Genomic DNA, 25436 nt, shown 5'->3' with positions numbered 1-25436 from the left:
TCCGACCAAAATCAGCAGCTGAGCTTGTAAAAACCTCCCAGATCAACATTATCTTTCTAGAAAGGAAAAAAAAAAAATCATTGCTCCAATTCTCTTATATCTGTTGATTGGTTCAAATAGTATGTAGAGTGGATGAGTGTTTGTTCCTTTGCTCAGACTGACTGCTCTGTCCTGCCTATCCCTGGACACAGGTGTCCGTGTGGGGCCACAGCACAACCGGTAGCAGCACCCACCCGACCTCCACCACCACCAGGATTACCCGCTAGCATGAGCATGGAGGAACTCTCTGGAAAAACTAGAACCCTAAGATTACAGTGAGTGGGATCCATGCATACGCAGGAACACCTGGAGGAACTGCTGAGAGCCGCATCACTGAGAGGACATGAAGCCAGTGAGACACCAGGAGGAATGACAGTCAGCTCATCAGCCCAGACTCAGAAGCAGGACCTGAAGGAAGGAGGGAATCGTGGCTCCGGGTGCAACATAGTGGCTACTGCACGGACCAGCCACGCTGGAGAGAAAATGTGCTGTGGAAAGACGTTCAAGAGCTATTTCAGCCCGGCCACTGTGGCTCAGTGGTTGAGCGTCGACCTATGAACCAGGAGGTCACAGTTTGATTCCCGGTCAGGGCTCATGCCTAGGTTGCTAGCTCAATCCCCAGTAGTGGGTGTGCAGGAGGCAGCCAATCCATGATTCTCTCTGATCATTGATGTTACTCTCTCTCCCTCCCTCTCCCTCCCTCTCTGAAATCAATAAAAATATATTTTTTTTAATTGGAAGAAGAAAAAAGAGCTGCTTCCCTGGAGGCTATAACGCTTCAAGACCCAGGTAGCCTTGTTTAGGGCCCTCCCCCGGGGCACTCCTGTGGGCCTCTGAGCACTGGGAGCCCAGCCCCAGTAGCCTTGTGCAGTGACTGCCACCAAGCCTGGGTGGGCAGGGAAGAACTCCAACAAAGGCGGGCTACCTGGCTAGCACAGTTGGGATGGAAATGGCATCATTTGTACCCACAGGTGGCCAGGCCAGGGGCCATTTGGTAAAGGCCCCAATGTTCCATTTAGGAAGGATGGATAATCCAGCCCCTCTTGCCTGAGGTCACATACCCTGTAATTTATAAGAGTGGCTGATGTACCCCAGGCCAGCCCAGCTCCAGGTCCCCACTTCTTCCAACCCGTTTCCTATAATGGAGTTCAGGGTAAAATTTTATTTGAAGGAAGGTTCTGCTTCATTGCATGTGTGCACTTACAGATCAGCAAGTTAGGACACAGAAGCACAGATTCTTAGAGCGGAATGTGGTTTAAGAGGCCATCTAGCCAAAGTCTCATTTCAGAGAAAATGAGGACCACGGTTTCAGCCGTCAGCAGCTGATCCAGAGCCGGAGCCTGGACCCCGAGTCCCCATGGCCAGTGTTCCCTGTTGTTTTTGTTCTTCACACATGCACACTCAGAGAGCTGACACCCAGCCTCCAAGGCTCCAGGCGCATGTGCTCCCTTCTTCCTTCTCCAAATGCAGGCAACCCCCTCCCTACTCCAACACCAGGACAAAATACCAAAAATGAAAAACTAAGCTCCATCCAGGCTGAAGAAGTACAACCCCAGCTCACTATCACATAAGTCACTGGACCAGAGGTCCCTCTACCCATCCTCATCCCCTTCAGGGAGAACCTGGGAGGTGCTGCCTGGCCCCTGGTCCCTGGCTCCAGCCCAGGACCACAGATCAGGTAAAACAGCGGGCTGCAGCCCCACACTCAATCCCCAATGATTCAGGAAACTTACTGAGCGGTCTGGGGCCTGTGCAGATGAGTCCCCGACCTATCTTCCTCTGAGGACCAGTTGGGGTGAGGCAGGAACTAGAACAGATGGATGTGCTCCCGTGAGCTCACTCCTTAGAGAGCAGCCCGAGAAATGGGCTCTCAGACCTCACACCACTCAGACCTGGGGAGTGACCATGACCCCCCAGACCACTTCAGAAGGACTCTCTGTTGTGTCCTCTGCTGGAGTGTCTTGGGGTGTAGACCCCCCAGAAGCCCCCTCCTTGCTGAGTGCTCCATGGGAAGAATAAGCAGCTCCCCAACTCCAACCTGGGTTTCTTTCTCAGGAACCCAGAAGGCAAGGCAGGGGCACAGAGAGTTTCCCACCGGCTGGGACCAGATTCAGCTCGCATACAAACTCTCGAAGAGCATCAGGGCAGGGGACCTTATGGGACGATGCGCGAAAGAAAGGACAAGTGCTGAGCTCTTTGCTGGGCTTGTCTGTTCCTCACTTGAGTAATCATTCAAACAAGGAAACCTGCCAGGAGACACATTAAGTCTGTAAGAAAAGAAGGCTGCAGGCGATGGGCTGTCAGTCACGTAGAAAAATCAACAGCACAATCTATTGATTCTTCTCCTTTTCCAGTGAAGGAGCAGCTTCATATTCAGCATTCTCACCGCCCTCCCCCATCACACATAGTTATACAACTGTGAAGGCAAAAAGGGTGGGTTTTTTTTAAGTCACCAAGAAAACTGATACCAGGGAGTGGGGGGTAGCCCAAATGCTCTTGGTTATATGAAGGAAAAGGCAGGACAGGGGAGCAGGAGAAGAAGGAGGCCCAGCCTGCGGCCCGCACCTCATTCCATGCCCGTGGGACCTCCTCTCTGGCAACTGGAGGACCACTCCCCAAGAGTCATGCCCACCAGAATGCTCCGAGCCATCTGGTCTTCATTGCGAAGACATGCAATTAGGAATGAATTCGAGGTTCTGTTCTTGCACACCCAGCAGCTGGCCCTTTCCTGGCTGAAGAGTGGGTCTACACGTGAGATTGGAAGTGAAGAGAAACACATTTCAGAGGTGGCATTCCAAGCTGCCGGGTGATCTAGTGAGCTGGGGGCCCCAGGTTATTCCTCAACCGTCCTCAGGAAAATACTCCGATATCCTCGTGAGAAGGAAGGTTCACCCACGAACACAGCCACCTCCCAGGTGGAAAGCAGACGGCAGGTGCTCCATAAATCAGTGCACCGTGGAATCTGCAGGGTCGGAAAGGACCACAGGGCCATGCTTTCTGGCTTCCTGCCAAATGTAGGCCTTTCAGGTATCGCAGGCAAGAGCCCATCCAGCCTTTAAACAGCTCCTGTGGTGGGGACCCTACTACTTTGTTGCTCAAGGTTTCGTTTCCTCAGCAAGCCAGGTCCTACCAGATCCAAGCGGAACAAGTCTCCCCTTTGCTGGGTAGACAGTGTCAGCTCTCTCGACTACTGTCCTCCCAACACTTGTAGTCCTGGGAGGCAGACAGCTTCAGACGCACAGGCTTATCCATGTGAGGGAAGATATGGGAGAATCGCCAGGCCCCTTGGAAAATGGGAAACATTCAACCCAGCTGTGCAACATGTAGGTCTAGGAACGATGGCCGGCAGCTCAGTTTCTGACACCTCACAGCTCCTGTACACAAAATACCTGCCATCGGCCACCATGGGCCAAAGGGAGGCTGACCACTCATTTTACCACTGTACCAGTGGCAGTGGAGGCACCAGGTCACTCCCAGATGTGACACACCTGTACCAGGGCCTGCCATGGCCACTGTCCCCTCTTTGGGGACCCGGCTGGCACAAAGATGCAGGCCTCTCCTTCCCCATGGTTTTGATTTTCCCAGTTTCCTCTCCTACCCCATGGTTTTGGACCTCAGTCTTCAGGTAATATGTGCTCCCTGTGAGCCTGGAGATGCTTAGGGGTTACATCAGCCTATATGTGAATAACCTGTAAAACCTTTTTTTCTTTATTTTTTCCATCACCATTTATCCCCTCTATGAAACTCTTTGTAAGCTCCTCTGAGAGAAGCATCACTATTACTACCCTGGTTCAGATTTAGTATATCCGTAAAACTTTTATTTTTCCTTTTCAAGGAAATATAAGTGTGTGCTTAGGCTATAAATGCTTTGGGAGGCACGCTGACAGCCTCTGCTTGCACAGAAAGCCTTTCCTGGGGATGCCAAGCAAAGCTGGAAGGTGGCACCTGTGACCGGCTGCCACAGGGTAACTTGTTAGATGTGCATTTGCACTTTGTCATTTCCAGAACACTTCGATAGGATCTCGTGGGGTCTACACACCAGTTCTGGGGAGTATGCACAATTATCCCTACTTGGCAGGTGAGAAAACTGAGGCTCAGAGAACTAAACTTGGCCAAACTCTCATGGCTGGTAAATTGTGGAGCTGGAATTAAAACATGACTCCTCAGAAGCCACTTGCTCCATGCTTCCAAACTGTCTCCCCATCAGGCCATGCCTTCCCCATGCAGGCAAAGAAGGTCCTATGCCCTCCATCCCTAGGTTTATGAGTAAACACAGGGAAGAGATGGTACCTGAGACAAGATGGTACCTGAGACAAGGTTGCTTGTCACATCTGAGACAAGGTGAGGAGAGGGACCCCAAATGTGGGACCAGTCCAAGGAGCTGAGATGTAGGAATGATGGTTGTCCAGGATGTCCATACCCCCAGGCACTGTAGGCGAATGCTCATCTACAATTGCATTGTAGCAATGCAACCCCATCTCCACCCAACTCCCTTGCCCTCTGCTGCACACTCTGAGACACTGACTTCTCCTCCACAGGTGCCTGCGACAAAGGCCCAAGGTTCCCAGGTGAACACTTCCAGGGAGCAGGGAGGGGCCCACAAAGACATCCTATCAAGAAACTACGTCACAGAGTTTTTGTGGAACAAAACCATATAACCTCAGGGCTGGAAGGAGCCTTAGGGTGACCCCTAGGGTGACCCCTTCAATGTGCTTAAGGAAACGGGCTCAGAGACGCTAACACTGGCCGGAGTCACAAAGCCGTTTAGTGGCCGTGCTGAAATCGGATCCCGGGACTCCAGAATCTGTGTTATTGTCCATCACATCACATCTCCTTGCACAGATTTTACCTTTGTTTTGTGACAGGTGGGTAACCGAGTCATGGACAGGTTAAGTGGCTTGCCTGAGCTGACACAGCAGACGGTCGAACCAGGCCTTGACTTTAGGTCCATGTGACTCCTGAGCCATGCATGTTCTTTCCACTCTGCTTTATAAATCCATGGGATTACAGCATGCCCTTTATGACAATCCCTGCAACCACTGGAATCTGCTAAGGAAGTGACTCCTGCCCAGAGAACCAGCAGTTCTAAATGGACTTGCTGCAAACACTAAACAAAATAGGCCACGTTGGTATCTGGAGTAATAAACAAAGCACCAAGGCTGTAGCAGTGTCCCCAGACTTACGAGATGGTGTTGCATAAAGACGTGCTGCAGAGAAATCTTTATGGCTTCTCTAAGCCTGGGGAAATCGGGGCCGTATTCTGAGGGCCTCTCTCTGAAGCGATGGGGGAAGGAGCAAGCCTCTGACCTCACCAGGGGAGACTTAGCACCTGCGAGGCCAGGGCAGCTGTAAGAGGCGCGCTCCCATGCACTGTGCAAGCAGCTGGCTGCCATGGTTGTGCTTAGCAGGCGGATGTGCTGTGAGCACACAGATAATCACACGGCTACACCCACAGCTCAGACCTCCCCATTACACAGACATAAACACACACACACAAACCACATATGTACCCCAACTGAGGCCTCTCCTCTCATCCTTTATTGTAGCCACAGCCTCTCTTGGCTCTCTCCTCCAGAAAACCCCCGACACCTGAGCTGATCCAGCCCCTCGGGGCCCTGACTAACGCCATTACCAGTCCAGCGATTACAGGGCTGGCTAGAGAAGCGCTGTGCTTGCTGCCTGCCTGGCCCACTAACAAGGTCTGGGGAGGAAAGTCAGGGCCGTTTATGACGGCCCCTAATGACGACTGCTCGTGGTAATGACCAGCTCTGCGGTGACCCAACTCGGAGTTGATTACAAGCTCTGGCTCCTGCTCCAAACGCCCAGAACAAAGGTTTCTCGGGGGCCCCGACCACAGCAGATGGGCCCTTTCCCTGGCCGCGTGCTGACCTCATCAGGCCCGCTTTCAGGAGCTCCTTTCAGTGGGTGGCCAGCGCTGGCCCACCCCTGGCCGAGCACTGCCCTGAGCCCTTAAGGGATGTGACTATATGGTAGCCACAGCCTCTTAAAAGAAGCCCTTGGGTGGGGAGCAGGAGGACACCTGAAAGAGAAGGTACTCATTCGTCCTGCGATGACGTGCTAACAGCAGAACTTCAGGCTTCAGGGGTGAGATGTTTGGGGCAGGAGAGACGTTTGGGTGAGGGTGAGGCTGAGGATGAGGATGAGGCCAATTGTGTACAGATAAGACCCATCTTCTGGCCAACTAAGGTCTTACCTTCCTTGCCAAGGGCTCAACTCAGGGTTCAGAGCACCACCTAGAGGGAGGAGGCGGCTGCTCTCTTTGGCTTTGACTAGGGATGGCCCTCTTCCTAGACCCTGGGGAGAAGGATACAAACATTCCCGTCCACACAACTGACAGCTCTTTGGGTGCTGATCGCAAAGTCAGCGTATGAAGTGTAAAGCATAAGCAGGGCCATGTACTCGGTAGAAGCCCAACAATCGCCTGTTGAATTAACTCTGTGCAAGAATGCGCACCTCCTGCAGATAGATTTTCAACAGAAAATGCATGCGCGCGCACACACACACATACGCCCACATATCACACACCTGTTTTTAAGTGAATACGTGCTTAGAGTGAAGAAGCTGTAACCCGAGAGGCTGGGTGGCTGGCATTTGGCACCTTGCACCTCTGAATCTCAGAACAAAGACTGTAACTCTCCAGTTAGCCCTGCTCCCTGCGGGTGGAGGGGGCTGCGGGTTCTCTGGGGGTCAGAGGCTGCCCTCATTGGCCCAGTGTCGCCCTTCCACTTCCCAGCACCTTGCCCAAAGCAGACAATTCTTAGTGACAGACCTCCTTCCCTCCTGCAGCCCTGCCCCACCAGGTGGTGTCTCTGACTCAGGGCCATGGTCACGGCAAATGGGTAACCACACCTGCTCATTCCAACTGCTGCCCATTCATAGGAAGTGGTCCCAGTGCCACCGGGACCCCGCCACCCTGCCAGCGGGGTACACAGGCAATGGTGTGAGTCAGAAGACCAACTTTTCTTCTTCGCACCTCAAGTTAGCCTTCGAGACCCCGCATTTCTGGCTGGGACTAGCCCTTACACAGGATGCTGAGTCGGCAGTCAGAAAGGACATGTGACTTTCTTTCCTGCATTTATTTAGCTGCGTTACGTTTTGTCACTTTAAGAAGTATTATCTGTTTTGAATCTTCACGCCCTTTTCTAACGCCCGTCTCCTGACACCAGGAATGCCTTTCTTTACTTTCTCCATTAATCTTGAGCCTGAGTTAGGTTACTTTTCTCCTCGAGGAAACGTGTCTGAATTTCTCCAGCCCCCACCCCAAAAGCAAAAAACCCTTCCTTCTTCAGGCCGGGGAGTTGGGACCATGCACTAACGCAGGAGTCGCCAACCTTTCGCGGACCTCCCGGACCACTAGTGGTCCACGGACCACCGGTTAACAACCGCTGCACTAGAGCATCTGAAATCACCAGGAACAGAGACAAACGGGCATGGCCAAGGCAGGCCTCATCCACCGGATTCTTAAATTCTGGCAGGACAGGACCCTCCGCTCGGAGATGAGAACTCAGGAAGCCTGGAAGCGGGGCCACCTCTGCCACAGACCAAGTGCCTGCATCCAAGGCCCATGCGTTCGTGGCAGCTGGCACCGCTGCCCCATGTGGAGGGCATGTGAGGGGACTCTCCCGGGTGCCAGCTGTTCTGAGGGTCTAAAGTGCTTCTTCCAGGCCCCCGTTCCTAGCTCTGCTGCCAGACACAGAGTTCGGGGTCACCTGCAGCCCCAAAGCCTTTCCCAGGAGCTGAATGGATCTGTTGTGGAAGACACACCAGTGTGAACTAGGTTTCAAAGGGCTCACACAAGGAGAACATCGGAGGTAGAGGAAGTGTCCTGGGAAGATGCTGATGGAAGGGCTGGAAAAAACAAGGAAGGCCAAACCCTGCTCAGAATCCTGCCAGACGGAGCCAGAACACCGCTCAGGGAGCTGGTCCCCAATGCCTCCCCATTGCCAAAGCACATCGTGGGCATCTCTGTACAACTCACAGACATCCTTTCAGAATTTGTAAATGATTTCCCTCATGCCTGCCCTGCAGAAAGCACTCCTTTATTCCCCTAAATATCTGCAAGCCAGTAAGCATCTGTTACCTGCACATCAATCTCTAAGCGCTGCCGGCAGCCTGGCCTCGCACCCCCAACCTGGAAAGGCCATTTATTCTCGGGACTCAACCCTGAGCACAGATGCCCTGCACACGAGCCCAACCTGAAAAGTCCTCAACAAACAGACACAAACGTCACCTGTTCTCCAGGGTCCTGGTTCCCCTCCCGGACCCAGCACGGAGGTCGGCACGGCAGGGGCCCAGGGTGGCGGCTAAGTGACGGAAGGTACCCACAAACACCATGAAACTCGGTCCTGCACTAAGTGAAACTCGGTCCTGACCAGGAACGGTGGTCTGGAAGCTCCAGCCTCTGAGACTGAGAAGAGGCGGTTTATAACTCAGCGGCCACTCCCTAGAAAGCCACGATGAACAATGACCACCACAGCCTCCATTCAAAGATGGAGAAGGCTTGTTTCCTCTCTTCCCCATCATCCCCTTCTGTTTGTTCACTCACTCATCACTCAGATGGTCCTGGTTGCTCGCTGCAGCACCCACAGAGCAGGACCCGCCCTCTTGACTCCCAAGTGGCTCTCTCACGACCACCACCAGTGAGCAAAGCCGGGGACCCCGGGGAAGCACCTCGGCCCTTATGGCACTAGAATTCCAGCTCAGCAGAATTCACAAAGATCTCCCCCTCCCACTGTGCCCTGGCCCCAGCTCCCAAATCACTCAACACGCCCCAGTCCCCTGCCAATTTGGTTCAACAAATGTCTATTTTCAAAGAAACCTAAGCCGGCCGCTTCTGGTTCACGGCCCTCATAACTCATCACCAGCTGTGTGTGCGATGCTGAGGGAAGCCATCTGAGGCTGAGCCATCTGAGGCTGGTCCCTCTGAGCCAGGAAGTCCCCCGTGCCAGCATTAAGTGGCACTCAAGCCCGGGGAGGCCCGCGCAGTGGGGGTGGCTCCTGCGCACGCAGGCGCTGCCAGTTCTCGCTCCCTGCGGCCCCGCGGCCAGGCTGCAGCGCCAGGTCCTCGCGGCACAGGGAGAGTGACAGCGCCGGTGACAGGCCCGTCCTCTTACACGGCAAAGCTGTAGCTCAAATATTTATTGTATGTGTCTGGCTTTCACACGGAATCTGCAACCTGCCAGTTAGCAGTGTTTACCTTGGTAGAAATTCACGGGAAATCTTAGCCTGAACAGGCCCAGAGTTTATTTTACTGCCACATAAACAACTTTCTTTGATAAATCATCCATGTGACAGTGTTCCTGAAAGACTAAACAAAGATTTCGAGCGCAATCTATAGGCCTTTGAGAAGCCTTTCAAAGCTAATGCATGTTTAATTGGCTGCTCCAAGCAGGCTGAGGCAGGGCAAAGGCCTGACATTTCTGTGGCCATTTGTTCTCCTTAAAAAAAAAAAAAAAAATACAGACTGGAGTTTCTGGCTCATTTCTGCAAAATTAGACAAAATTTACCAATATTTAAATGTTCAGTTGCTTCTCAACATAGCCTGTTTTTCAGTCCAAAAGAGTACCTATCAAACATCACAAGGCAGTTGTTGGAAAAGAAATTAAAAAACTGCCCTGAAGATACTGCTTGAGAAAAGGGGAAGACGGAGGGAAGTTCAACACACAAGGTCTAAGTCCCTCTTAAACAGGCCCCAATAAATTACGAGTAGAAAAGCTCATATTAGGAATAAGATTTCTAAGTAACACACAAAAACGCAAAGAAAAAACGTGGGTCAGCATGTCCTAGAATTGGTCTACACTCAGCCCAAGCTCCCTGTGTTCTGCAGGCTGGACTGTCTGAGGACATCCAGTTTTACGACGACGTCAGGGTGGCATCTAACTAAAACTGCTGGTAGGTAGGGTTTGTGTGTTTTTTTGTCTGCTTTGGTTTGGTTTGGGTTTGGGTTTGGTTTTTTAACTACAGCACCTTGAAGTTGCATAAAACTTTTAAAGCTTTTCCAAATGCGCTTTTTAAAAGGCTTCTTCAGCATAATCCTCTTTTAACCAGAGAATTAATCGGGACATTCCATTCCAAGTCCTAACATTTTTTTTTTTTTTTTTTTTTTTTTTTTTGGCAAACCAGATGATTTCATTAGTGCCAGGCTCTTCCTACCTGGGCTAATTTCCATACTGAAACAATCTTTTTGAATAAGAAGAGAACATTACTAGGGTTGGAGCAGCCACCATATTCCAGGAACTATACACACTTGATTAATTCAGTTCTCCCCACAGTGACACCGGAATCGCCGTCCACATTTTACAAGTGAGGGGATGGGCTCGGGGAGGTGGAGAGACTTCCTCAAGGTTGCTCAGTTTATCGGGTTGGGATTTAATCCAAGCCCATCTGGCCCGAGGCATGTGTTCTTGATATCCTACTGTACTACCTGCTTCTCTCCACAAAGAAAGAAATCCACGACTGCTGAGCCCTTCCTGTGTGTTAGGCACAGACATCGGTCCATGAGGATCCCACAAACTCTGAGGTCGGGAAGGAACATCCTGCGCTCCCTTCCCAGGGCGCTTCCTCTACCGTTCCTGGCAGGACGGAAATGTGATGGGCATGAGAGAACATGAAGGAGGAAGGGTATGGAATCTGGACTGGCTACCCAGGTACGTGCTGATAGGAACAAAACCTGTAAGGGATGCCAGGCAGAGTGGCCTTGGGCAATCCACTGGCTAACTCCTCTGTCTGAGCCTTCTTTTCCTCAGCCTTTAGGTACAAGCCCTGGACTGGCTGATCTTGAGGCACCATCATGCTCAGCAGATCTAATGACAACGGGGTACAGATGAGCAAGACGACGCTCAAAGAAATGGGCCACTTGTGTGGGTTACGAACAGCCCCTCTATCCGAGCTCATCCTTTACCCCTCTTCCTCCAGCCAGTCTCAGAGAGGCTTCAGATAGCAGGGGTGAATTGGAGGGCAAATCCTCCTTCCCCCCTTCTCCATGATAGTTTGTGTATACATCAGATGATAGAGAGGACATTTGTTAAGTGAAATAAGCCAGACACAAAAGGATAAATACTGTAGGATTCCACTTATATTCGGTACCTAGAATAGTCAAAGTCATCGAGACAGAAAGTAGAATGGGGGTTTCTGGGAGTGAGGGGAGAGAAGAATGGGGAGTTAGTGTTTGGGTAGAGTTTCAATTTGGGATGATGAAAAATAACCAAAGTGAATGGGGATGACGAATGACAACAATGGGAATGTACTCAATGCCACTAAACTGTATACTTAAAAATGGTAAACTTTATATTATGTACATTTCACCACAGTAAATTTTTTTAAAGATGAGAGCTAGGCAATTGGGCAGGGCTACTCACACCCGGAGAATTAGAGAATCACAGACTGTAGAGTACATCACCGTTTGGCACTGACCATCCCCGGGTCAGACCTGGACTTCACCACAAAGAGGGGGAAGTCACATGTCAGCCAATCCTGAACCAACCAAGCCCATACCTAGCTATGTCTTAGTACAAAGAAAAGCCACCATTCCAGCCCGGTGCAAGGACGGGGAAGGGCTGAAACCAGAATTCAGTTCAGGGAAGATTTCGATAAATAAGCCGAGAGCAGAGTTTCTGAGATGCACCTCTCACTTCTCAGGTGAGAGTCACGAAGGGAGGCGTCCAATGCCAGGGACCGGTCGCTGGGCTACTGCTGTACCTGCGGAGAGCCCCAACATGAATGTTCAGTGAGTCCACCCTGTGTGCCGGGCCCAGCACTTACCCACTAGCTCATCGGCTCCTTACCAAAACCTATTCCTGGCTATCAGCTGTCATTTCTTAGAGGGAACCGGAGGGCTGGAGAGGTTGAGAGATTTGCCCAGTGTTGCAGAGTGGTAGAGGGAGGGCTGAACTCACTTCCAGAGAACGCCATGCCCACCCATGGATCCTGGGTTTCTGTGTACTTTCTCACACTTAAATATGCTTTCACAGGTTCAACGATGCTAAAGAGAAGTGCTTCTCATTGAAATGTGCTTTATCTAACTGTCCTTTTGCGACAGGTATAGATAAGAAGGAATGAGAGGAGATGGATGCACCACCCTCACCAGTGGGGGAACCAGGGCTCTTTCTCCAGCTTTTCCTCCGTTCCGCGACGTGACTTCCGAGTGCAAGGTGCTCCCAATCTGACCTCAATCCAAACTGCTCAGGACCTGCTGCTTCGTCTGGCCAGGACCCCAGGTCTGGCATCTATTCAGGAACTCTCCTATCGGAGACTGTGGGCGAGCCAGGAATGACATCACAACTCACCCGGCCAACTCGAAGGCTTGGAAGGCTCCTGGCTCAGCGAGGTCTGTGCACTGTCCAGCCCGCCTTGTGCCCGGGGAAGACTAGACTGGTCTCGGGCCATGAGCTGGGCATTACACTTCCAGGGCACTTAATGGGCCCAACCCCGTCTCTTCTCTCACATGAGAGGCCACAGCTCCTTCTGACTATAGATGGATTATGTATTTTAGAGATTGTCTGTTACCCTTCTCCCCACCTCCAGCCACTCTCTGACTTCTCCAGTATCTGCAAACACCCTTAAGCCGTTGTTTCCTTTCTCTCATGTCTATTTAATTTTACTTTGACTGAACTGGATTTCTGAATGCTAGGGCTTCTTTTTCTTTTGCATATACACTCAGTCACCCCAAACAGGGCATGTGGTTTTCCTTGGACTTAATAAACAAGTGGCACATATTCACTTGGAAAGGAGCCTTCGTCCTTTTATTAAAAAAGGAAGTTCAGTTCCCAAATCCCTGCCATCCCGTGTCACTCATATTCCCATCTGACAAACATTTAATTGTGCCTCCACGTCTAAGACACCGTGCCAGTGGCTCTAAGTACAAGCAGACCTTGTTCTGTTCATTCTAAGACACAGATTATCATTACATTTGAACACAAACTATGTTTTCTTTGTTAGTGGTACCAAACCAATCGTGCATCTCACAATTAATGGGCATCTTATATTAAGTAAAATACGGTACAAGATACAGACCCTGCTCTCAAGCAGCTTACAGATGTTGCAATTATTTTGCTGGCAGCCAGTTTCCCTCCTCTGTGGGAGGAAACTCCAGGCTTAGTTTGGAAAGGCTGGACCTACTCTTGCAAGAGATCAAACAGCCCTTCAGCGTAAAACACTGTGTCTCCGAACAGCAGCACAGCCAAGACACCTTGGAAAAGGAGTGAGAACAGATTTGCGAAGGTGCAGGGAGCCTTCAAACATCCTTCTTCTAGGAAATATCCCCAAACACTTAACTGTGAGAGATGATTTTTTGCTTTCCTATTTGACTCATTTTTAGTGTTGCAAAAGTATGGTTTTACTCTTTATGAGGAAACATATAAATGAAAGCGGTGTGGGGGGGGGAGGGGGAGGATCCTTCCAGAAAGCAAGGAAAATTTCTGGGGGCAAAGAAATCTTTTTCCACAGTGAAAAAATACCAGGCTAAAGAAGTTGTCAACTCAACTCCCAAGCTCAAGAAAACTGTGGAAGCCGGTAAAAGAAAGCTCTGAACTATCTCATCATCACGCACATCTCCAGCAGAAAAGCTGAAGGGTGTTTGCAGATGCTGGAGAAGCTAGAGTGAGTGGCCAGAGGTGGGGTTCTAACCTGGCAGCAATGATAAGTCAGACCCTCACATCCCTGGGACAAGCTGACCTGAAGACGGCCATGGACACTGGGTTACTAACAGCAGGATCATTAGTGTGGCCACTTGCAATACTATATTGGCCTGCGTAACAGGAGAGAGCAGCACCCTGTTGTCATGCAGCAGGAACACCAGAGAGGACCAAAAGCAGATCGGGACATCCTACACTGAGCACTGCACGCAGGCTGGCCACCAACTGGAATTCAGAAACTGCACCACCTAACTTTTGGCTCTCCCCCATCTGGTGCTTGATCCAGGCTGATCCAACTGCATTCCTGAGCATCAGCACACAGGTGTTTCTCCTGATGCTTTTCCCTGTTGGGGGGAAAAAAAATGTGTTCTGAACCGAGGGGGTCCAGCGCAGGGGTGGAGAGACTGGTGGCCAGGCACACCAGGCAGAGTTAAACACGCACTGCCCGAGGAGGAGGAGGGATGGTAGGCCATGCGGGAGTCCGAGGATGTGTTGGCAGGAGGGCAAGTGTGCGTGCTGACCCAGAAGGAATGCACCCCTTGTTCCTGGAGCTCACAGAGAGCCTTCCAACAACCTGATGTCTTCCCATCCGGGATGTCAGGGCCACTTACTGCAAAGTTTGATCCCTGGAGGAGGGAGGAAAATGTTCTTTTTCTTTTCTGCTGTGTGTCAGCTGACATTGCCGAATGTCTTTGTTTCCTAATTGAATCCCATCAGTGTAAGCGAACTGCCTCACTTACTTGAAATGAACTCAGCTCAGAACAAGTTCCCCACAGGCTGCATTCTCCAGGGTGCTGAGAAGGGCAGAGCTAGGCTCAGCCCCTGCAGAGAGGAGCGGGGAAGCCTACTTATTGTCTTAGAAGAACATCACAAATAAAAAAAACTAAAAGTCTCTCTGCATCCAAATCAAAGAGGCCTGGCATATACCACACCCATGCTGGAGAGATAAACATCTCTATGGCCAAGTCCAGTGGCCGTTCGTCTTTTCTTAAAGAGGAAGGCAACGTGACAGAGAGTCAAAGAACTCCAGTTGGGAAAGTCAGATTCCTTATTTATGAAATAAGTGAACTGGATAAGATAACCTGTACGTTCCGGGAGGAAGTCAAAAGTTCTATGAACCCAAGAAGAAAATAATCTCGGAGCTAAAAGAACACAGTCCCAAACAGCTAATCACTCAGATTCACCAAGACCTGATTGGTTATTAAAATAAGATAGAGAGCCCTCTCTCCTGGAAGCCGTGAGGAGGTGCTTGCTGACTTAGTAGGCACCTACCATGTTAGGGAAAAGATGTCCATCCCCTACACCAGTGGTCGGCAAACTCATTAGTCAACAGCCAAATATCAACAGGACAACGATTGAAATTTCTTTTGAGAGACCAATTTTTTAAACTTAAACTTTTTCTAACACCACTTCTTCAAAACAGACTCGCCCAGGCCGTGGTATTTTGTGGAAGAGCCACACTCAAGGGGCCAACGAGCCGCATGTGGCTCGCGAGCCGCGGTTTGCCAACCACTGCCCTACACCATAAGGTCAACCTTTCACATTCAAATTATTTCCCAAGGCTTGACTCTTCAGCTCACCTCTAGGGAATGTCTGCAGTGTCACTAATTGCCACAAAGCCCCCTGTTACCAGAATTTTGGTGGGTAATTGGGGGAGATTAGAGGAGACCTGATGACAAGTTCAGGTTGGTATGGGGCATAAGCATGGATCTCTTCTCACACCGCCTTGGCATTAACTTTGGCCTTGAGTCCCCACAGCCCCTCTCCTTCAGCTGGTGAGTTATAAAATGACTCCATAGTGTCTAAAAAATCATTGGTTAGTGTTTGGTCGGGATTTAAAATTTCTGAAAGTTAAATTTTAATTTATCCTAGGTAAGTTTTTTTTATATGGCATCTAGCACAGGGCTGCAATTTGCACTCAGGAAACATTTAATGAAGAGACACGTGAATCAATGAATAATCAGATGCACTGGATTTGAGCTCCATACCAGGAAGACACCCCCTGCCAGTCACCTCCACACTCCGTTCCAGGGTTTTCCATCACTCTTCCCTCAGGAGCTGAGCCTGATAGAAGTCACATGAGCATGCACATCAGCTAATATATTATCTTTCAGAGTTTAATATGATTCCCTGGATTTGATGAAATGCCAGGGGGCCAATTTCTGAAAGTAAGTGTGGTGATTTACAATAGCTGAAGAGGATCAATGAAATCTACAAGAATGGCCCCTTAGTCATCTCTCCTAAGGATCCTTCAGGAACACAGCCATACGTGAGCAGATTCTTCCTGCCCCAGCCATGTAGCAAAAGGCTTCTCATCAGGATTTCTGAGTGATTTTATGTCCCTTTTCTCCATATCCAAAGGCGTCTTTGGGAAGAAATCCCAATCCCATATGTGGATGAAAAGCTTGTTGCTAAGGCAGTGAGGGGCTGCGTACCCACAGGCTTTATCACAGGTCACCCGCCAGGCTCAGCCTGGCATTGAACACCTCCTGACAAAGCAAGAGTGTGGCCATCAAGAAGCAAACGTCACTACGGTCAGATGGCAGGGTAATCAGAGCCCTCTATACCAATTTCATTTGAGTTCATTTAAGATGACAACAAGGAGAAGTGTGTGATAAACACAAGCAGCAAAATGCAGAATAGACCAAACCTTTGAGGTCCTGCTGTCCTCCCCAAGGATGAAGGAGGCAGACAGAGACACCTAGTGTAGAAATGAAGCATGCAGCCCTGGCCAGTTTGGCTCAGTGGATAAAGCATCAGCCTACAAACTGAAGGATCCCAGGTTCGATCCTGGTCAAGGGCACATGCCAGGTTGCGGGCTGATCCCCAGTGTGGGGCATACAGGAGGCAGCCAATCAATGATTTTCTCTCATCGTTAGTTTTCTATCTCTCCCTTCCTCTCTAAAATCAATAAAAATAGGTTTAAAAAAAAGAAATGAAGCACGCAAAACACATCCCTCCTCAAGAAGCTCTCCATGGCAAAGGGTCTCAATTCCCCAAAGTGTCTTCAGTCACCATGGCAAATACCCTGAGAGCACATCTGTCATATGTACAATGTCCTTTAACTTGCGTGTGCACGCACATACGTGTGCAGCTCATTCAGATGTGGCACTCTGCCAGTACAAGGGCCCTTTCGTGTACTTGATGATGTTTGGTTAATGAAACACGGAGTAGGTGGTTCTGAAAGGGCACACTCGCGTTACCTACCGTGCTGCTTTTCCTGGTAAGAATTCTGTACAAAATCCAGCCCCAGGGATACAGTGCAGGCATCATGAGAAACCCCCTGTTCGTGTCAGGCTGAACCTGTCCTTAGCAAAGCAGGCCTGGCCTGGACCATAAAATAAGAGGCAGGCACGAGGGAGTCAGCTGTTCAAATGGATGCGGTGAACATTTATTTCTCCCTGAGGAGAGACGCCCAGGGTGTCTGGAGCACAGATCTTCCACCACATCCCCACCAGGGACCATCCCTGAAAGGCCACCTGAGATCAGCTGCCCAGGACACATCAAGCCCTTCTCCTGGGCTCTAAGTGCTGATTCGAAATTCCCTTTTAACCCAGAGTGATTTGGGGAAAAGGAAGCTAAATCCCAATACTGTGGGGTTTCCATTTTCTTTGCCTGGAAGGACCTGACAGGGGCCCCTTCTCTGAATGCCCTAACAGTGGACTCACCTCCCTAGGAAGGCACCCAGCCACCAGCCATTTTAGATCCTGGGTAGAGTGATGCTGACACCTAGGGGTGGATGGAGAAAGAGCCGGTGCGGAGAGAAGGCCAGCCCTAGCTGCCCGCCGTACCTCCTGGTAGTGTCCAAGGAGTGGTGCTTCCCCCTAGTTCCTGTTCACTTGTCCCCAAGTCTACCTCCCTTGCTCCTAGAGAAGGTCGCCATAAACCTGTCCAGGGACCTCCCACACAGAAGGACAAAAGCAAAGTTTGACTTCAATAACAACCGCCCGGATCCCCACCCTGTCTAGTCTTCCATCTGCCTGAGAAAAGTAGCCACAAGGGTGGCTGGAGGTAGAGAACATAACGCCCCCAAAAAGATGCATCAACAGGCTCTGCTCAGCAGGGACGTGGGCCAGGAGGAACCAGGGAATGCCAAACCGCCCCAAGGCAGCCAGGGATGCTTTCTTACCAAACTCGCTCGCACAGAGATGCTCAATGATGGCTTCAGATTTCAACTCGTTGTCACATGGAGGACACACAGTTGTGCCTAGGAAGGGAGAGGCGGAGAAAAAGGAGCTGTGAGTGATGGGGTTAATGGGTGCAGAGAGAAGCCTTCCCTGGGAAAGAGATCAGCCCACGACCAGAATGAGAGCAGTTAAAGGTCTTCTGGAATTTCTGAAGGGCAACCTGAAAATCAAAAAGAAGACTCCTAACGCCCACAACCTAAAGCTATAAGCAGACATATGGCTTCCTAAAAATTTCGGGGCTAGAGCTGTTGAACATGGCACACCTATTTACAGCAACAATATCTGGGGCTGGGTGGAGGCAGACCTGTAACTTGTGGCTTAATGGGGTATGGTGGGTCTCCGGGAAAAGTTGACTTATAAACCAAACACATCTATTCCAGTTGTTGGTTTCCTGTTCTTTCCCCCCCCTCCCCCTCTTTTAAATATCCCCCATCCAATTCCCACCCCCTGCCCATTCCCAAACTCCCAACAAGACAGCAGGTCGATCTGACCAGCTCTTTAGGAGCCAAGAAATAAAAACTCAGTCAACTCATGAACTCTAACCCCAGGTCCAGAACACCCCTCTCCAAAAGGGCAATTGCTAGCAAGAGCTGCCAAATGGGAGGAGAGAGCTGGATGGGAGAGACTCTCTGGAGGCACTTTCACAGCACTGTGAAGTGCTTTGAAGAGATGTGTGTATGGCCGACCTGGGGGCCACTGGTAGGTGGCTAAGCTCCAGGGGAAGAGGCATCTGAGGCCAGGGCTAGAGGCCTCCTCCAAGCCAAAATGCTGCTGATGCTAGAGGGATCCTGGGGAGATAAATTGTCTCTGTGGAAGGGCAGGGAGAAGGTGATACAGTGGAATCCCCAGAAGGGCATAGTAGTTTATCATCACCATCACCATCCTCACCACCACCACACAACCACCATCACCACCATCACCATGACCACCACCACCACAATCATCATCATCATTACCATCATCACCATCACTGTCACCATCTTTCAAACCACGTGGAGTTTTATCCATGCTCTAGGAAGAAAGCATTAGCATGTTCCAAGGGCACTCCATCCTTGGCACAGCATTAGAGGCCATGCCAGGCTGGAGCTAAGGAGCAAAGGAAAGTCACCTCAAGGAAGGATGTCGTCTGAGTGACCTCTGCTCAAATATAAGGCTCTTCATCCTGCTCCCTCCCTTCCCTCTCCATGGCTTCTGGGATAGCATCTCCTCCTCAGTGAGCTCCCCAATGGCTCAGTGAAATGAGCAAAGCCTCCCAAGATGGGGGGTAGGTAGGGAGCTGCACAGCCCTCCCAGATCAATGCTGCTCCCAGGACACAACCGGCCCAGAGCTGGCCACCCACCCACCCCCCAACTTCCCAGCAGGGTCCCTACATGGCCTAGCAGAGACCACATGCCTTAGTCTTTGTACCCAGAGCCAAACACCGTCCAGATTCTCAGTGCAGCAGGAGCCATAGCCACACTCCAAGCAGAAGACTGTCTGACTGTCTCTTGGCCCAGATGTTGGAAATTTGCTTTTCACACAAAATCAAATTTGAAACTGGTAGTGTTTCTAACCAAGGGAAAAACTTAGCCAGCGTCTTACATATGGTTCTTGCTTCCATGGGGAGAAAAACAGGGAAAGGAAGTCCCTCAATATGGGAAGGACGTTGTTACTTATGGTGGGAGCATCAACTTTGCTGTGGGATTTTCCTTGTTTCCTCATTTTTTTAAAAAGTGGAAGCGATCATATTGCAAGGTTCTATGAAAACAACCTTGACTAAACAAGTAGCGGGACCAGGGCCATCAGAATGTAAACACCAGGTCTCCATCTGCTCCACACACTCACGTCATGTGGTGTAGACACACTGCGTTCCCCACAGGGGCACTTCCCTCAGTGCCAACAGTGACCTTTGGCCGGCAGTGCCGCTCAGGGCTGCAGGATCTTGCTGAGGTGAGTTCAACGTGGCTTCCCCCCATCTTGCTTTCCTTATAGCCAACTTTGGAGCAGCCGCAGACTCTGGAGCACAGCAGCTCGATCCAGAGAAGGGAGGAATGTGTAATGCAATATTAATCTGTGCCCCTCCGATTGTCCTTGGGGCCCCGCAGGCTGCCTCAGCAGGAGAAATCCACCCAGTCATCTATCTGAGAGGTGGAACAAAACCCCTTTTAAAGTGTATTTAAAGTAAAGTTTAAAGCAAAGGAACCAAAACCTAAAATGTTTTTGTGTTTTGTTGATATTTAAAGGGAAGTAGAAGAGAAAGTCCCAAGGTGGAATCGGGATTAAGTGCATTTTTTAAAAATCAATGCACACACATGCACCTCGCACATTCTCTACCCTCCTCTCTCTCAAACATAGCACATCCCCCCCCTCTTCCTCTCCCCCGCCCTCACACACACACACACACACACACACACACACACATGCACACAGCAGCTCTTCCCCAGCCAGCTCCTGGATACATGGAGAAGGGGCTCTGTGGAAGGCTCTTGGTCATAATGCTCACACTGTGGCCGCTGTGATCTGTGACTATAACAGCCAGGCTGATTTAACGCACAACATGCCTAAACAACAACAAAACTAAACTAAAAGTACTTGCTTATTCAAACAACTTCAATCAGTAAAACCTGGCAGGGAGGGGGGACAACTCATCAGAGTGCACAGGTCTAATGTAAGTGCAAGACTTAGAAATAACTTTCCTGGGGAAAGAACCATCGCCTCTCCCATAACAGATGCTTGATGTGGCTCAGGCCATGGCCTTTGGGAAGTGGGGGGGGGGGGGGGTCTTTTGCCTCATTTCTCATAACTAAGTTTATCTTTAATAACACATGTCCACAAAGGGAGGCCCAATACCCCAAAGTATGTAAACAGAAATCAGCTAAATCATGCAGAGATCCGATGCTGCTTTGAAAACTCTGTTTTAATTTTTAAGAATAAAACAATAAAATAGTGCATGTGTACTTATTGCCATCCAAAAGTACCAGTTCTTATTCGGGAGCTACCAGCCATAAGGCTACAACGAACAGTAGTGCGGTCATCTCAGCCTGTCCCAATACACACACACACACACACACACACACACACACACACACGCGCACACACACGCACATGCACACACAGCCTTTCCACCTCCAGTGGCCATCCTGCCTCAGAGAAGTCCTGTGGGGCTCCACTGAGTGGCTGTAGTGCTGAGGAGGAAGAGCTTCCTTCTCAAAGCAGAGCCTCTCACCAAAAATGCTGAAGGAGAACCAGTCCCCTGGTCCCACACCTGACTGGACCTCTCACAGCCTCTCTGTTCGGCAGCTGGTCTTGGGAAGGTGACTACTTGGGATGGAGGAAGGAGAGGGGAGGATGTACCAAAAGGCCCAGGCAAGAGGAAGCAGACAAGCGGAACAGCAGCCAAGACACCCAGCCTTTTGGAGTTCAGCTGGGAGGATTCTTTCCTCTTCCTAAGTAGGCTCCCCAGCCAGTCTTCCCGTCTTCCCCCAGAAAGTATTCCCCCAAAGGTCTCCATGCCCACCACCTAGCTGTCCCAGAAAGATGAGTGGACTCGGCCCAAGCAGAGCTGGCCCCAGCCTCCCGGAGCAGGGCTGGGCTGGGCTAATCCCCCAGTGGCCGGCGGCGGAGGAAGGGAAGAAGGAAAATGCTGTGGGCTGCAGGGGATGGCTCCACACAGAACACAAAGTGCTTTGTTTGCTCTAGGTAACTGCTCAGCGCTCGGGGGTTGCACTTCCCAAAGGTTAACCCTGTGCAGACACCCAGGAAGCGGAGAGCTAGAGGTGCCCGGACTTCGCCTCTGCAGGCAGGCTGCTGCCCTTCCGACCGGCCGGGACCCACGCCACCCAACATCAAGTGCATCAGACTGACCTCCCTTCCTAGAGTAAGTAAGTGCATTCAAGGTTCAGGGCGCCCCTTTCTCCATACCTACCCCCACCCTCACTCTGCGGGAACACGCCCGTCAGTGGACATCTCTTTCTGGCTTCACATGAGGATGGGTGAAGTCAGCACGCAGCCAGCCCCACACCTGAAAAGCCCTCCGGACACCGGCCCCGGTGCTAATAAGCACACCTGGGTATGTCTCCCCATCTCAGACCATCTCCACATCCTTAAATCTCAACTCTGCTTCCAAAGAATTCAGGGTTGAATTCACTCCTATAAAAGTCAGGCCACCAAGTTGGGGGGTTTGCTGGTTTGTTTTGTTTTGTTGCCTCACCGAGATATCCCCACCCCCCCCCCCACACACACACACACACACACCCTACCCCCACCCCCCGCCACTCAAGAACTGCCCTTTAAGTGGCAGGGACTTCGAGGAGGAACCTCGGGTGGTCCCTGAGACAGTTAAGAAAGTATCAGAAATCCCACTCCCCAAGGAGAGATGAACAATGAACTAATTACATTTTTATCTTTCTAATTACCTGAGGATTTGTGTAAATGAGAGAAGCAGGGGGTATGCAAGAATGAGAAAGAAGAGACTTTCCATCCCCCAACCCTCCCCAAACTGTTACCTGAAAGGGGTGGAGAAACAGAAATCCCGGGTTTCTAAACTTTCTTCCTCAGCCAGGACTGCAGCTAGGCTGAAGGACTAGTTAAGGGAAAAGTTGTTTGTTTGTTTGTTTGTTTTTGTTTGTTTTAATCCTCATGGAACCTATGAAAATAAAGCTGCTCCTTAGCATGTTCTCGGCCTTTCTGGGCTTTCTACCGTATTGGGTTTTTCCCTCCTGGCACATCCTGTCTGGGGTGTTCAACACTGCGATGGGGACTCGGCTCTCTCCCAGAGGAGAGACGGGCTCTCCTTTTATTTGGAGCTTAAGGCTTTGTCTCAGGTACGGAAAAGAGAGACTGGACCCCAAGAAGAGCGGCTCCAGAAGCGGGACCCCGTTTAAGGAAGGGGGGAGCCCCGGAGGTCCATGCACCTGGATCGCGAGGGGCGCTAGGCAACACCTAGGACGGACTGGAAGCTGTGAGAAATCCCTCTGCACAGCTTAAGAGCAATCTCTAGGGAGCACGTCCGAACTCCGGGGTGGAGCGGCAGCCGGGGGATCCGGGTGGCAGGGAAAGGCTTTCCCGCAGCCTCCGCTGCAGCCCGGCGAATCCCGGGGTCCCAAGCCGCCCGGGGCGTCGGAGGGGGAGGGCTTACCTTGAGGTTTGGAGGCTTCAGTGGCATTGGGCGGGGTCATGGCGATGCAGACGTCCCCCTCGGGGAACTTGTCACACTTGAGCATCTCGGGCCAGTAGAAGCCGAAGAACTGCATGACCGGCTCGCAGGAGTCCCGCACGGCCTCGCAGAGCCAGCGGCACGGGAAAATGGGCCGGTCCAGGCAGACGGGCGCGAAGAGCGAGCAGAGGAAGACCTGGGTGCCGATGTGGCAGTTCTTGTTGAGCAGGGGCACCCAGCTGCTGGCCTGCTGTTTCACCTCGGCCATGGTCTCGTGCTCCAGCAGGTTGGGCAGCACCATCTTCTTGTAGCCCACGTTGTGGCACAGCCGCAAGTCCGCCGGGATGTCCACGCACTGCGGCGCCTTGGTGTAGAAGCGCCCGTTCTGGTACGAGCCGATGTCCGACTGGAAGCTCACGTAGTCGTACTCGCTGGCCGAACCCGCGGCCAGAAGCCCGGCGGCCAGCGCCAGCAGCACGCCCCCGGCGGCCCCGCGCCGGCCCCCCGCGCCGCGCCCGCTGCCCATGCTGGCTCCGCGCACTCGCTCCCGCGACGTCGGGGCTGCCTCGGCCGCCTCCCCCGCGCGCGTCCCGCCGCAAACTTCCAGGAGTCTCCGGCGACAAAAGGCGCCGTCCCCACCCCGACCCGGCTCCGCGGCGCGCTCCTGCCCAGTCCCTGGCGGGTGGCGGCCCTCGGCCTGCTGCGGGGAGGGGAGCGCGCGGCCTGAGTGCTGCCCGGGCTCCCGGGAGCGCGGCACCTACTCCCGAGGCTGCAGGACTCGAGTGCCCGGTGCTCCCGCTGCAAAGCCCTCTGAGTCTCCCGCGCAGCCAATCAGCTCGGGGCTGCGGCGAGCCGCACTCATTTAGCACGTCAGTCACCCGCGCAATTAGCCAATCGCTTCACTGGCAACAGGGCTCGGTTTACTAGAACTAAACACAGGTCAACACCCCTTAAAACACAAAATTAAAAAAAAATAATAAGTCAATAAAAGAAGGGAAACAAAGAGAGAGAAAAGGAAAATAAAGGGAGGGGAAATAGAAGTGTAGCGTGGATAAAGAGAATGTTGAACGCTGGAATTAACTTGCGTCGGATCGCAGAGAAGCGAGGAATTGAACTGTACTTGCAAACCCATGAGATAATGAAGACTTATTTTTTTTTTTTTTACACCTTCTCCTCATTTCAAACAACAGCCTACCAGACAAGCAGCTCACCTCTTCGGTTTTGTTCTCTGTAGCTGCAATTCAAAGACAAGTAGTCGTTTCCCGGACAAACCGGGGCTCGGGAAGGCAGAAGCCACGGAGGTCTGCTTTTACATTCCCAGCGGGCCGGGCTGGGCTCCCCGCAAAGACCCGAGGAAGGTGCGTAGTTGGGGCTGTTTGCTGGTTTCAAAATGCAGGACTTTTCCGGGTGGGACAACCGGATGGTGGCCCTCCAACAACACCGGAGGCATTAAGTAAATGTTGTTCAGTGTGGTGGGAAACATTGCTTGCAAAGGTGCAAAGGTGTTAGCTTTGGGAGGGCAGTTTAAAAAAAAAAAAAAAAGGAAAAGAAAAAAAGAGAAAAAAAAACTATACTCAAGTCCCAGCCCGACAGCATGTCTGTGTGTGCAGGCATATCCACACTGACATGTTTGTGGTGTAGAAAGCCAAAACATTAAAAACACATGTGCACTTATCAGGGTGGTGTGTGTAAATATCAAATCCATCACTCAGGCACACATGCTACATTCAGAGTTGGCCCAGGAACGAACCTCAAGTCAAAACCAAGGGTCCCCATTACAGCAGACAGCAAGGGGAGAGTATTAGCAGAAACACAGCTGGGCCTTCTCACCTGGCCCCCCCGAAACAGAAGTCTCCTTGCCACCCTCCACCTCAGAGTTCCTGGGAATTCTGAGTGTGACTATGACTGACCCCAGGGACAGGAGACATCAGCAAGCAGTTTACGAAGTTCGTGGGTCTGAACTGCGTGTGCCCTGAAGTGTAGGTGAAAGGGGGCAACCACTGCTGAAAACCCTGCCTCTGAGGGGCAAATGGGCCACAGATCCTATCGCGTAAGGCAGACACTGTAGGAGGCGCTGCCTTGCCAGCCAGCTGGTTTGTAAGGCTCCAGGGAAGCTGGCTTTGGACTCTGCAGACCAAATTTTTGGATGGACAGATTCCAAGTAAAGCTACTTGAGTTTGTGAAGAAGCGAGACTATTTTCTTAAAGCACTCATGCCCATACGGAGATTGTGATTCCACTTGTGCATGCAAAACGCATCTGCAGATTCAACTTCTCTTGTCATTTTTAGGCTAATGAAAGGTGCACCGAAGCCGAGCATTGCAGATGGAGGGACAGAGACGGAGAGAGATAAAGCTAGAGTTTGGATGGCAAAGGGTTAATCCCTAAACAATTGGTAGAGCTCAGCGGAGAAGCTGGGGAAGA

At 51.2% G+C, this 25436-nt stretch overlaps 1 protein-coding gene across 2 annotated transcripts in view; it reads right to left on the bottom strand.

Moving 5' to 3' along the window:
* The window catches only part of SFRP1 (secreted frizzled related protein 1), a 38484-nt gene extending 14709 nt beyond the window's left edge, over positions 1–23775 (bottom strand). The window contains exons 1-2 of one of the 2 annotated variants that reach the window (XM_028148659.2): positions 22996–23775; positions 17821–17898 (exon numbers count right to left, since the gene is read on the bottom strand). In XM_028148659.2, the coding sequence (XP_028004460.2) occupies positions 17821–17898; positions 22996–23539 (622 nt within the window). In that variant the 5' untranslated portion in view covers positions 23540–23775. The remainder of the gene's footprint in view (positions 1–17820; positions 17899–22995) is intronic. The other variant, XM_054720309.1, reaches the window with a different exon arrangement.
* Positions 23776–25436: the final 1661 nt, after the last annotated feature.

This window comes from Eptesicus fuscus, chromosome 8 (genome assembly GCF_027574615.1).
Source record: "Eptesicus fuscus isolate TK198812 chromosome 8, DD_ASM_mEF_20220401, whole genome shotgun sequence".
Classification (NCBI taxonomy): domain Eukaryota; kingdom Metazoa; phylum Chordata; class Mammalia; order Chiroptera; family Vespertilionidae; genus Eptesicus; species Eptesicus fuscus.
The sequence above is the reverse complement of the archived record's forward strand: the minus strand, read 5'-3'. Positions and strand labels throughout refer to the sequence as shown.